Source organism: Podarcis cretensis, assembly GCF_951804945.1.
Source record: "Podarcis cretensis genome assembly, chromosome: 1".
Taxonomy (NCBI): domain Eukaryota; kingdom Metazoa; phylum Chordata; class Lepidosauria; order Squamata; family Lacertidae; genus Podarcis; species Podarcis cretensis.
In genome coordinates this window covers 29,170,131-29,184,573 of record NC_137170.1, presented here as the reverse complement: position 1 = coordinate 29,184,573, position 14,443 = coordinate 29,170,131, and the positions used below count along the sequence as shown (strand labels likewise).

Sequence of the window (14,443 nt, the reverse complement as noted above, 5' to 3'; positions counted from 1 at the left end):
TGGCGTTTGTTCTCTAAGATGACCAACCAAACTATCCAATCATTTTATTAACTATGGTTGAATGTAATTTTTCCTGTAAAAGTATTTTTGTTTCCTGATAAAGTCTGTGTTGTTTTCATTAAAGTTGCTGCATGGAAAATAATAATTTGAAATGCAAAGAATATTTTAATGAATGAGATTTTTGCAACTGGCACAGTTTCCTTCTCTACTGAATATTTTATGTGTACAGTGATAATGAGAAACTTGTCCTTTAACTCAGTCTTGTCCATGAAGTACGGAGACGAGCACATTCTCATGCACATGTTCTTAAAGCTTTCTGAATAATGGTTCAGATAAATGGGGAAAAATAAAGTTAAAAAGGAACATGAAAAGATGCTAATGCTGCAGTATAAACTTACTTGAATTTTCAGGTGTCATTTGATTTTTCCTAGCATTTTTCCAGGTATGGGATTACTGAAAGTTGCTTTCTGCAAAAAAGCAAAATAACAATAATAAAACATAAACTTAAACATAAATTTAAAATCAAAATCTTTAAAGATGTGGTAGAGACTAGTTGTGCATTTCCTGGTTTTAAAGAAGGTCTAGGTTTTGACTGAAGCAGGCATTTTGAGTTTTCTTGTAGGGTTTGATACGTTATGCATGTATGCTATACATTTTTCAGTGTAAAGTATATTGAATTTAAATTCATGGAATTTAAGCAAAATCTTTTAGTAGCACTCCACTAGACCCCTTGTTCCTTACCTTGTGAATGCATTTTCAAAATCACTGGCTACAATCCCAGATGGTGATAATCCTTATTGACTGGACTTACTGCAAGAAGTTGGGAATGAACAATGGGAAATGAAGTGTTCCGCTTTCATTTTGAGTAGTGTACATGTCCAATCATGAGACTGAAATAGGTGGCAGGGCTGGTGGCAGCAGTTAGGCTTCAGTCCCAGACCTTGTGGGAACTGAACTTGAACGCAGCCCTTGACGCCATTGCTTCAGCTTAGCTCACCTCCTTGCTGGAAGGGAATTCCCAGAATGTGACAGTAATATTCCCACCATTTGAGATTGTCTCCAACAAAGTTTTACTCAGAGTAGATCCATTGAAATTAATAGACCTAAGTTAGTCATGACAATTAATTTTAATGAGTCTGCTCTGAGTAGGACTAGCGTTGGATGCAAACAAGTAACTATAGCCCTTTTCACGTTTTTCTTCTTGGGTGTTTTTTTTTAATGTTGGGGAAAGCTCATACATGAGAAACTGGCTTGTACAACAGATTCGGACTGCTGGTTCTTCTAGCCCAGTTAAGTCTGGTTATACCAGCAGTACCACTCCAAGGTCTCAGCCACTGGTCCTCAGCCAGCTGCTTGACATCTTTTGCTGGAGATGCCAGAGGATAAAATGAGAATGTCTCCATACACTCTACCACTGGAACTGAGGGGTGGCTTCCCTCTCTTCTGCTGCAACTCAGCACCCACGAAGACCAGTGAGAGATTTACCCAAGATGAGAATTCACAATGATTTATTTGGTCCAGAGGGAGGTTCACTGCCCACTTTTTCCTTTAAGACCTTATTCACTATTTTCTATCTGTTCAAGTCACAAATACTGCCAAAGACCTAATCTCACGAACAATTGATTCTCTTTGGCACCCTAATTTCCACAATTTCTATATAGACGTCTACATTCCCTAATGCATGCACATTTTTTTTTATAGTATGCTATATATTTCTGCCTATCTAAGCTGGTTTATCTAGGTTCAGACTCGGCAGTTTGTTCTTCATCATCATGTTCTTTTTCAGTCCCTCTGCTGCACAGGCCTTGCTGCCAGTTATTATACATATACAAAGAAATAATAGAGTGTAGTTTTGGGTCTCCCATCTTCTGACCACTTATAAGGGCTGGTCCTGCTGAATGGTCAGTGAAGTGATTCCAAAGTAATTGCATTCTTGATCTCTTTTTTTTATTAGAATTCAAATTATTCTGGATTGCTGGCTACATCCTTTCAGGTGTATCCGTATGCCTGAGGCAACCTCCTACATGACTAATGCGATTAGAAACATGATTGACAGAACATACTGCCATGATTTTACATTGCCTTTTAAGTCTTAATAGCAGAAGCTATAGGGCAGCGCCAGGTTGACACTGGGCCTGAGGCACAAGTATAGTAGGAAGTTCAGAGATGTGTCTGCAGTGCTTAATTAACTATTACCTCAAAGGGACCTGCTATGGGTAGCAGTCAGTCCTGCATTTAATGGCACACACCTGCGAAAGTCTTTCATTCCCTCAGATTACAGCGAGAGACCCTGATCAGGGCAAACTTGGAATGAACGTGCTAAGTTGTCTCCCTGCAGCCAGCAGGTCTTTTCACAGCTGACTGTGATCCCTGCCCTTTGCTCCAACCCCACTGCAGAGCTTTCACTTCTTAAATGTCCCGGCAGGAGGATTTAACCTGAATCTTCCACGCTGTAGTCCTGCTCCATGTCTAAATTGAAAGAAACAGATCTGACATCCAAATGTAAACTGACTGCTAACACAGCTGAAGGCTCAAAATCAGATATGAATCACTGCCACACAAATGCCAGGCAGCTGATTGGAACTGCAGTGCCATTCTGTGTGGAGACATTCAGTGAGCACAAAAGCCAAGCTCAAGGCCTGTGTTGAACCTGAGGGACCAGGCTGCAAACACAACTTTTTACATCCCTAGATGGTGAGTCCCTTTGAGCCTTCATATAGGTGATGCAGAAGGTTTTCCATCACTGTGAGGATAAGTAGGGGGGGGGAGGGAACTGTACTCTTTTAAAAGAGAGAAAGGGAAATGATTCAGCATCTCTTCAGCTGAAGTGCTTTCAGTTCCACTTGCATGTATTTGGAGAATAATAAAATCACAGAACTGTAGAGTTGGAAGGGTCACTGAGGATCATCTATTCCAACTTTCTGCAATGACAGGATCTCAACTAAAGCAATCCTCACAGGTGCTTAAAAACCTCAATTGAGGGAGATACCACCACCTTCCAAGGAGGTCTGTTCCACTGACAAACTACTCTTGCCATCAGAAAGTTCTTCCTGATGTTTAGTCGGAATCTCCTTTCTTGAAACTTGAAGGCCTTGGTTCAGATCCTACCCTTCAAAGCAGAAGAAAACAAGCTTGCTCCATCTTCCATGTAACGGCCCTTCAGATATTTGAAAATAGCTATCATAGAACCTTAGAACCTTAGAGTTGAGAAGAACCCAAGGGTCATCTAGTCCAGCCCTCTGCAAAGCAGGAATCTCAGCTAAGGCATCCATGACAGATGGCCATCCAACCTCTGCTTAAAAACCTCCAAGGAAGGAGAGTCTACCATCTCCAGATTGTGGGAATCTGTTCCACTGCCGAACAGCTTTTAATGTCAGAAGGTTTTTCCAAATGTTTAGTCGGAATCTCCTTTCTTGTAATTTGAAGCCATTGCCAGTGTTGTGTAGTGGTTAAGAGCGGTAAACTCGTAATCTGGTGAACTGGATTCACATCCCTGCTCCTCCACATGCAGCTGCTGGGTGACCTTGGGCTAGTCACACTTCTCTGAACTCTCTCAGCCTCACTCACCTCACAGAGTGTTTGTTGTGGGGGAGGAAGGGAAAGGAGATTGTTAGCCGCTTTGAGACTCTTTAGGATAGTGATAAAGCGGGATATCAAACCCAGACTCTTCTCTTCTTCTCTCCTTGAGTCCTACCCTCAAGAAGAAGAGAAAACAAGCATACTTCCTCTTCCATGTGACAGCCCTTAAGACAGTTGAAGATGGCTACCACATCTCTCAGTCTACTCTTAATGCAGCTAAACCTACCCAGCTCCCTCAACTGTTTCTCATAAGGCTTGGTTTCCAGACTCTTGATTATCTTGGTTGCCCTCTTCTGCACACATTCCAGCTTGTCAATATCCTTCTTAAATTGTGGTGCCCAGAATTGGACACAGTACTCCCGGTGTGGTTCTGAACTGTAGTTCAACTTTCTTTCTTTTGTATCTCCTGAAGTGCTTTCCACTCTAAAGACCCAGGCTGCAACAGTCTTCTTTGCTCTATTTACCAGTAGCAGGAGAACACTGAGAGGCTTCAATGGAGGCCAACAGAACCTTTTCTCCTTCAGGTTCTAAGTTTTGGAGTTTTACTTGCAGGACAAAATCTCCCACTTGCCTTCTGAACTGGTTTGGCAGATTTATTGGAATTCTCAGCAAAGGCTTAGCACATCAGGAAACAGTAATGAATAATACAATATTGGGAATTGGCTAAATGGGGAGAGACAGGCAAATGTAACCAATTATTCCTCTATGAGTGGTAATCATGCAAGGAATAGAAAAGGCACGATCTTTGTCTCAATGTTTTAATCACCTGATCTTCTAGAACTCCAGGAAATGAAAGGTTAACTATTCTGTACCACACTAAAAGAATAACAGTGTAATTCTATGCATGTCTACGCAAAAGTAAGCACCACTGGGCCCAGTGGGACTTACTCCCAGGTGTAGGTGTATAGGATTACAGCCTTAATTACAGCCTTAATATACTTCTTCATGTTCTGTATATTTAAATACCTTCATAAATAAAAGCAAAGAAGCAAGCCTAGGATGTTTTTTTAACTATTTCATTGACTTTTCAGATTGTTTTTAAGCTGTTTTTTAAACTTTAAAGGCAACACTGATACTGCGTTCCAATTGGTAAAACAGAAAATCCCCTTCAAATATAACCGGCCCGTAGAGGAATGGCTGCAGGAAAAAGGTAACAGTTGTTAAAACTTTCATTTTAAATCCATTTGATTCTAAACCCTCATTTTTAAAGCCTGCAAATAAATGTTTCTTAAATTAGAATCGCCTGCTGCATAAATGACTCTTTTAATTTTCATTATAATTTGTGTCAACTTCCACCTGCCATATGTTGATAAATCATGCTATAATACATTGCTACTAAAAATGAAGTTAAAGGGATGGAATTCCAAGCTTGCAATCCAAAAGCAATGAAGAAAGAAGCAGAAATTAAAACACCACTTTAAACATAAATAGAAACAACCAAAGCAACAATATGTATTATGGCAATTTAACCACTGCATGAACTTTGTTTTTTTCCTCCCTAAAAACATATATATTTAAACTACATCTATATATTTAGCATCAAAGTTGCCTTAGAGGTTGTTTGGAAATCACCTCATTCAAGATTTTAAAAATCTCTTTAAAATATTTCAGGTGTGTGACTGCCCTAATAATTATAACATAGTTAATCTGTTTTGGGTGCCCACCCCTCACTAGTAATCCCCTAAGACAGCAATTCTGAATATTTATATATAAACTACAATAAAGGAAGAGAGTGAATGAGGTGGGTGTTATGTTAAATATGAATGAATCATATCTTAGAAACATAGAATTGTAGAGTTGGAAGGGGCCCCAAGGGTCATCTATTCCCAACTCCCTGGTTTTCAGATTATTCATTCAGGCTGTTCCAATTATCCTTTTCCATGTGCTCTATGGAAAGTGTCCCCAAGGAAAGTTGTTCCTGATGCAGAACTCCTTCTGGAATTCTGCTGCACGTGGATAACGAGCAAATTCCATGCAGATTTCCAGAATGGACTTGCAGATAATATTCCTGCAGCAGAAGTTGTGTGTGCATAAATGAGAAGAATAGTGATGCAGTGCCAAAGCATGGAAAGTTCATTTTTAAAAGGAGCTAGTTCTGGTTCAACATGTCCAGTTCAAGTTGGTTCCTTACAAAATGAACTAGTTTGGTTCATTTTTAGTTCAAGTTCATCCAAATTATCTCCATCAATTTTTTCATTCAGAATGTTACAAGTTGCTGTACTAAAATATAAAATACAGCAGAATGTAAATGGTTTCATTTATTTCCCCCAATGATTTTATGATTTTTAAGCTTTAAGAGTCTAAAAGAGTAAAAAAAATATATGAACTTAAAGATGCATTAGAAATCATCTTTGCCAAAATGAACTTCATTTCACATTCAGTTCACCTGGCATTTAGGGGAATTCCTTTCAGGAGCAGTTCAGAAATTTCTGAACTAATTCATTGAGCTTAATTAAACTGAACTAGTTCATTCCAAGCCCAGTACTGTGTATCAAGCACTGCACATACTGTGTTGGAGACTGAACCCTGCACCCAACCTGATTTCCTTTTCAGAGCTTAAATGATTCCAAAATTATGAAGTTCATGGAAATCTGAACCAGTCTTTAATTTCTGCTTTTTTAAAAAAAGAAAGAAAGAAAAAGTATGTGGGGGTGACTGCTGTCTTCAGATCTATTTGTATCAGAGTATTTTAAAAAGAAGAGAAAAAATATTCACAAATTCTCCCCAAGTACTGAGTAAACATCTTGTTTACTTTTCTGTTGCTGAGCTGAACCTATTAATAGTTGTAGCTAGCCTAAAAACTGTGAGGTCCTAGGAGGACTTGTGTAATTGCAGCAAGACACGTTTGCTTAAAGTTTTTAACTTTAACTGATTTTAGTAAGGATTTTAGAGGAGAGATTGCCCATTAAACAGCTTATCAAGTAAGACATAGGGATATAAAGAAGGAGGCCTTAGCCTCACTTGAGCAAAGCAAGAGGAAATTTGATTGGAGGAGACTGAAATTTAGTGTTGTGTAGATGATGTGCTCCAGTCATGAACCTAGCAGGTGACCCTTAGCAAGCCCCTATCACCTCTCTTGTGTAATATGGACATAATTAAGGCTAGTACCAGTCTTGATGGGGCCCCTAACTGTTGCTCCCCAGGCATGGGCTTACAAGGCAGCAGAGGCTGACTCTGGGAAGATGCCCGCTATCCAAATTCTCCATGATGTCTGAAAGCCATGCTACATTGGGCTCTCCAAGGCACTCTGAGAATTTTCCAGGTAGCTTACCAGACCCAAGGGGATGCGGGTGGCGCTGTGGGTTAAACCACAGGGCCTAGGACTTGCCGATCAGAAGGTCGGCGGTTCGAATCCCCGTGACGGGGTGAGCTCCCGTTGCTCGGTCCCTGCTCCTGCCAACCTAGCAGTTCGAAAACACATCAAAGTGCAAGCAGATAAATAGGTACCGCTCCGGCAGGAAGGTAAAAGGTGTTTCCGTGCGCTGCTCTGGTTCACCAGAAGCAGCTTAGTCATGCTGGCCACATGACCCGGAAGCTGTACACCAGCTCCCTCAGCCAATAAAGTGAGATGAGCGCCGCAACCCCAGAGTCGGTCACGACTGGACCTAATGGTCAGGGGTCCCTTTACCCTTTACCTTTACCTTACCAGACCCAGCCTCTGCTGTCAGATAACCCACAGCCAGGGTCATAGGTGGACAGAAAGACGAAAACAACATTGGCAAGCCTGGCCAGGGCACTTAGGCTCTCCCAGCACCCCTAGAATGCCAGGTATTGCTGCTGGAATAATAATACTGATCTCTATAGTGATATAACAACATGAAGTGCTCTCAACACCCTAAAACAGGCCCATACAATGTATCCCATGTTAAGCCCAGTGCATCCCACCAGCCAGGTGCTTGACATCCCTCCCTCTATCCAACCTTGCTCTAGTCCCAGGTTAAGTAACAAAGCCAGTGTCTTTATTAAGCTCCTGGTTACTGGGCTACCATGCATGCTTGGTGAGATGCCTTTCGCTTGGTGCATCGCCAGATGTGCCCCCCAAAAAACATTGCATAAATGCCAATTATTATCACTAAAAATGATTAATGTCTTGGTGATCTGACCCAAGTTCTTGAGAAATGATTTTTAAAAGTTAAAACCTTTTCAGACTAAAAAGTGGTTAACTTTGTTTTGCTAATCTCAAATAAAGTCCCTTTAACACTAATGATAATGCCAGCCTTGCTTTCGTTAAGACTAGTGCATGCCTGATGCTGTGATGAAGCTCATGTGCTTGAGAAACCCATCCTTGTTTTTAACATTTTTTTTCCTTCTCTGTAGTTTTCACCATTGATTTGAGTCTTTCCCCCCCATTGCTTCCCCAAGCCTGAAATAAGCATGCCCAAGTGTTTTATATGTGTTTACCACCTTGGAATTCTGAAATTGATGTTTTTGCTGTTGTGTGGATGATGATGATGATGAAGATGATGAAGAAGAAGATGACAGTGCTTTGGGGGTTTTTGTTTTGTTTTGTTTTAAAAATCACATCAGAGCAGCGGGTTCTAAAGAAAACAGCAGCTCCTGAGATCTCTAACATTTCTAGGAAGCATGGGGGTGAGCTGGGCAGTTATTGATACATGTTGTCAGCGGAAAAAACAATCTGTCATAAGCATTTTGTAATATTTAGTGTATCATGCAACAGGATATATAATGTCAAGGTATTTTTTGATATTTTAGTTGCCACTATATATGAGAAACAGCAGGTGGGGGGGATCACCCATTCACCAGCCTATCATTTATTCACTCATCTACACCTGCCTGCCCATCCAGTCATTCATTCATTTCCTAATGCATCAAGAAAGTCTTATGTCAGAAGACCTCGTAAAGATGATGAGTGCAAGGGTAGATAGCTATCAAAATGGAACATGATAAATTGATGGATGCCTAGATGGATGGATCAATCCATCGAGATAGACAGCACAGAGTATAACTCTCTCCCAGATATAATGGACCTACAATGGAATCGTTTACAATTAACACAATGGATGCAATCCAGAGGAACGTAGGTGTCCTCAAGTCCCATTTCAATCAGTGGCGCTTAAGTATTGTTAAGCACTTATGCGCCTTTGATTTTGAAGATACATAAGTGTGGGAAGGGGTAATTAAAAGAACTTTTCAAAGGAATGCCAGAGCTGTTTCTCCATGTGAAATAAAGCCATTGTGAGGGGTAGATGGAAAGAAAGATACAAAGATAACAAAATGCATAAACAGGATTTACAGTTAAAATGGATTTCTGTTGTAATATTTAATCCTCTAGCAATACTACAATCCTATGCACATTTACTTGGGAGTAACCCCCATTGAATGCACTGGGGTGCACTTCTGAGTAAACATGCCTAAAGTGGTGCTGTGTTAATCAAACCACTTTAACAATTCAGTTTGTACAGATTCAGAAAATGGGGAATAAGACCAATTCTCCAGTATGGTGATATCTCTGTATGTAAGTGCAGTTTAGCTGGGAAACAGAAGTGAAATTAAAATTTATTTGGAACTACAGGTGCTTAGAGCAACTCAGTATATATGTTTGTGTAAGAGAGAGAATGTGAAATCAGCTCCTGCAAGTTATAATTATACACTCACACTCACCCTCAGTATTGGCTGTGATATATTGAGGGGGGTGGGAGGAATCACATGCCTCTACATTGGAAACTAGGAAAAGGAAATCAGTGCCAACACCCCAATTTGCAAAGGGAGATTTGGGCTACTGCATGGACCACCTGTGCCCTTACATTGCTGCCAGCGGTCTGCGTTCAAGGACACACTGCCCCTTTCATGCTTTCCCTTTCCTTGCAGAGCAGAAAGCATTAAGAGGCAATACTTGGAGATGCAAGCTCTGCAGATACCTGCTTATGCTGCTATTCTGTGAGTTGACCCAGATCAAGTAGCCATGGAGAGATCTGGGTAGCAATGGAGTGCCCAGCCACGAGCTGCTCAGTGTCCGTTATAGTAAGAGCAGCACCCAACACCAAGAGTAAATGCCTAATTTTGCATTATGGGAGAGGGACCACAAGCATGTTCTTGGTATCAGCCTAATGGGTTTTCCTCCTTGACCTGAAAGATCAGAGTGGGTAGTGAGATAATTCAAAAAATGTACGTATGTCTGTGTTTGTGGGGGGGCGGAAGGATCAGTACTGTATATCATATGACTTAAAATAGAATAGGTTGTTTGTTTGTTGGGTGACTGCCCTAGAACGAAAGGGAGATCGCCATACACCCTTACTGTCAATCAGCGGCTAGTGCTAGTATTCCACGTATGGCAGCTTTAGATAGAAAGCTGCTTATCCAGAATAAAGGCTTGTTGTAGGCTTAAACCCAAAATCCAGCTGAGTGCTATGAACTGGACTGATGCATTCGCTAGTGCAGTTGGTGTTCTGATGAATAGTTGTTTCAGATTTGTCCTGACATCTTGTCAATTGCAAAACCAGATTACACAGATGTTTGTGGATTCTTAACCAGATCAAAACTTAAAGAATTAAACTTCACAGGGAAACCTAATAAAGCATTTGCAAGCAAACGCTTTCCTCTTTTGTGAGCCACGTCAATCAGGACAGTGCAAACAAGGAGGAGGAATTCAGAAGCCACGTAATTTGAATGCACTGCACCATGCGGATTAGCTCCTGATCACCTCATTGGTGTATTTGAAATAGAGAGTATCTTTGCAACAACAACAAAAGGTTTACTTTGGAAGAACGATATTCGCAAAAGTAGGTGAAAGAGGAGATAGAGGTCTGGCGTGACATTTCAGCTATGCATGCTTCCTCTCTACATTTTTCTTTCTTTTTGCCCATTGTTTTCCACTTGACCATTCAAGCAGAGACGCCTCGCTCAAGAGTTTGAAGTTAGGAGTAGGTCTCCCTAGAGATTTATCCTTGTAGCAAACACACATGTTCAGTATCAGTGCTACATTATAAAATGTAGCTGTGCAGTGCATTGCATGCCTCATGTTCAGCTCCTGAACTCAAAGAACCCATAACTCAAGAGGGAGACATAACATACTTCACATATTTATTTATTTTTGAATTAGTTCATCTTCCTGGAGTAGATATATCTAAAACGCTAGGACAATGTGAATGCTTACACTTCTAATGAAAGGGAAAAGGACAGCATAGAAGAGGCCTTCTCATTTACTTGAAGAAGGAGAAAACAAAACATAAAGAGGCTTTGTCTACTTAATTTTCATTTAGTTGCACTTTCTCACTATTTAGCACTCTAAGTGCTTCATGCCAACTAAGATGGAGTGGAAGGAGTTCTTCGGGAAAAAGTAAGATCTGCAGCCTGTCCTTGGTATATTCAGCTGTGTCTTTGCCCTAGTTTTGCAACAAAATTGGCCTGCGGTAAGGGCAAATCTTATACCGGACCCTGTATTTCAGAAGAAGGCCACTTCTGTAGTAGCTATATTCCATCTGCAACAAGAAGTTCAGCAAATGCCACTCAGAAGATGCAGCTAAAAGGAACACTGAGCAAATGCAGTCCCCTGCCCCATAACTGCAAGATACAGAACATTATATACAGTGGTGCCCCGCAAGACGAATGCCTCGCAAGACGAAAAACTCGCTAGACGAAAGGGTTTTCCATTTTTCGAGGTGCTTCACAAGACGAATTTCCCTATGGGCTTGCTTCGCAAGACGAAAACGTCTTGCGAGTTGGCTTCCTTTTTCTTAAAACCGCTAATACCCGGGGAATCCGCGCTCCGCAAGACGAAAAAATCGCAAGACAAAGCAACTTGCGGAACGAATTAATTTCGTCTTGCGAGGCACCACTGTACCCCCTGCAATCTCCCCATCCTCTAAGGATCTCTATATATCTATTTTTGCCCGATTCTCCCATCTTTTCAGAGCCATTAAATGAACAGAAAGCACGGACGGAATCTGACAACTCTGCTTCTGCCTTCATCTCACATGAGGGATGCACATCTAAATGGGCCTCAAGTTAGCTTTTACTTTGTTAGGGGAGGATAGAAGGTGGAATGCTCTGGGGTAATAATTTGGTAGTGTCCAGAAGTGAGGAAATGGGGAGAGTGAGAGGAGGAGAAGCACTGGGCTTTGTAATGTGCAATACCATCATTTTCTCTAGTTTAGACAGCACTCCCACCCAGAATCAGATGAGCTGAATGAAGCATTTACACAGAATATAAAGGGGTCTGTAGATTTGGGCAGCTTCAGAGACTCCAGAATTCCTCAGAATGTGCCTTGCCATGTGTGAGGTTCCTCAAAAGAGAGCTTATTTTCCTCAGAAGTTTGCAGATTCAGATGGGTTGCGAGACTTGTGCAAGCCAAATTAGAAAGCGAAGTTCCATGGCAAATTTTGGAAGAATCCTAGGATCAAAACATTTGTTTATGGCAGGCCCACCTCTGCTTTAAGCAGAGACTGCAAGTGGATAAGTATCTGTCTCGGTTGACGTTCCCACAGTTCATGCCACTCCGTGTGGGTCCCGTGGGATGGATATGAGAATGCAAGTTTCAGGGAGAAAATGGGATGATATGGTACTCCCAAAAGAGGGAATCTGTGAATTGAATTGTAAGGCCTATTTTAATGAGAGCCCATCATAGTTTTCCATGTGATAACTGCAGCTATCATGTAATTGAAAGAAATTGCTACGAACAGAGCCATATTATTACAATCATCTTCACTATCTAATAATGGCTGTTAAAGTAGATTGAAATTACCACTGAGGCAATTATTTTTATATTAAAAAAATGAGTCCTGCAAAAAATTGCTATTCTTCCATACATAGTGTCCCAGCACTAAAACTACATGTAACACATCTGCACTGTGAGGAAAGCAGTGAGTGGAGAGTTATGAGGGGAGAAAGGAAAATTGTTCTGATTTCAAAGATAGAATATCTCAATCCTTACCATTTTTTTATTTATTGTTTTTTTACATCTGTACACTAACCCATCTTGGTCCAGTCTCTCTTGATATATGTATATTTTATTGCAATAGCACAAGGGGATGTGCACCTCACCATCTCAAGCTGCAGGAATTTCACATACATACCTACTTTGCTTGGTTAGCTAGGGTCCTCCTTGGGGAATAGGAACTCCTTTCAGATACATTTCTTCTCTTGTCCCCATTCTCTTCCCCATTATCCATCTTGTCACCATTAGATGATGCAACAGCGCATCACCACTTGACTTCGAGACCTGCCACGACGACCAAAATTGGTGAGCTCCCCTCGTATTCTGATCTACTTTAACCACTGGCTATGAGGGAATGGAAAGTGGGGTTTAGGTGCCCTGCTACATGGTGGCCTTTGGCATGTATCGGGGGGACTTGAGGAAGAAAGTGGTTAGTGTGCAGCAGAGAAGGAGGGAGGGGAGGGGAATGGGCATGTGTGTGTAAATGTGGGGAGAAATGGATTGGATGATTGAATACTGCTTTGTCTTCTGAAACATGGCCAGTGTGATTCTTTGCTCAACAGCCAATTCATTTAGTACATCCTAAGACTGCATTCTGACCAAGGATATAAAATAAATCCAGGGTGAGTTCATACTGGGTTTATCATGTGAAAATTGTAGTTGTTATTTTTCTAACTGAATATGTGGAAATACCATGAACATGAATCACACTTCTTCATCACCTCTGGCAATTGCCTACCTATGATGAGAGGAATGAGACAGAAGGAGAGATTTCTATCAAAAGTCACATTGCCTGTTAAACTAATTGTGTGAACTCACCCTTGATTTGTAGGTGGGAAAATAATTATTTCTGGGATCTATACTGACTGGAAATGCTGCATACTCCCTGCCTTCCTTTAAAAAAAAAGGTTAGGAAGCACACTTCTGAGATCTCAAGGAACTTAGTTGTGTTCACTATACAGTAGTTCTCAGTGTGCCTCATAGGTAGATAACAACAGCCAGTAGTCCTGGGCCAAATCTGGCCTCCTGAGGTGTCTCACCCCTTCTCTCCCTGAAGGAAGAGAGGTGTGTGGAAATAATGGTGGTTACTTTGTATATTGTGGGACTTACTGGCAGCTCACTTAGGGCTTTGGCTTGCCACTTTATGCCCCTTCTCAAAGTGGCCCGCCAGTAAAAACTACATGTACGTTAGATCAAGGCCTAGGTCTCACTGAGGTAGTGAACCTGTGTCTGAGAACCAATGCTTCTAACTGTAGGTGTGGGCTCTCATATCAGGGAGAAGGCTACTGGAAACCTTCTCCCCAATATTTAGTTTTCTATGTGGAGAGAATTGTTTTGTATAAAGGAATAGTAAACGATGTGATTTTTCCCACCTGCAGTGTGAAGTGGTACACATCTCTGACACAGTTTTACTGTGAGAACTAGGTACAAACTCATAGGGTTATTTATGTGCACTAATTCAGCATTGACACATATTTTCTCTTCCACAGCAAATATGATCCAAAAATTGTATTAAATCTAACCTTTATTTAAAACAAGATTCTATCTTCCACAGCTGTAGCTATTATAAGTTTCAAGGAGTCATGCGTATGTCCATCTCTTAGCACATATCTGTGTTCTGTTCATCTTTTGCCAAATCACAGGACAGGAGTGAATCTCTGCTCTGTCCATTCAAGGATCCAGGTTTTGTTTTTGTTTTTACATTCTGGAGAGGGCAAAAAACTAAGGAGGTTTTGATGTTCTGGCTTGGATTAAACTCTCCCAAGTTCCCAAAACAATATGTAAAGAGTTGGATTTTTAAATTTGAAATGAAAACAAGGTTTGGGTAAAATTTCTCCTGAATGTGCTTATTTTTACGGGAACAAGACCACAAAGATCTGGATCCATTGTTTTGTTGTTCAGGCTTATCATGATTTGTGGCACATCGGGACAGCTATTTATGGTACTGCATTCCTGCCATTTAATCACCA

General features: G+C 41.0%; 1 protein-coding gene across 13 annotated transcripts in view; it reads left to right on the top strand.

Annotated features, from left to right (window-relative positions):
* NRXN3 (neurexin 3) overlaps window positions 1-14,443 on the top strand; it is a 1,235,498-nt gene that overhangs the window by 1,084,816 nt on the left and 136,239 nt on the right. For 6 of the 13 annotated variants that reach the window (XM_079988538.1, XM_079988533.1, XM_079988539.1 and 3 more), the window contains 2 exons: window positions 4,643-4,729; window positions 12,723-12,779. The exons of 3 other annotated variants lie outside the window; for them this stretch is intronic. In XM_079988538.1, coding sequence (XP_079844664.1) covers window positions 4,643-4,729; window positions 12,723-12,779 — 144 coding nt within the window. The remainder of the gene's footprint in view (window positions 1-4,642; window positions 4,730-12,722; window positions 12,780-14,443) is intronic. 4 more of the 13 variants (XM_079988543.1, XM_079988545.1, XM_079988534.1 and 1 more) reach the window with 1 other exon arrangement.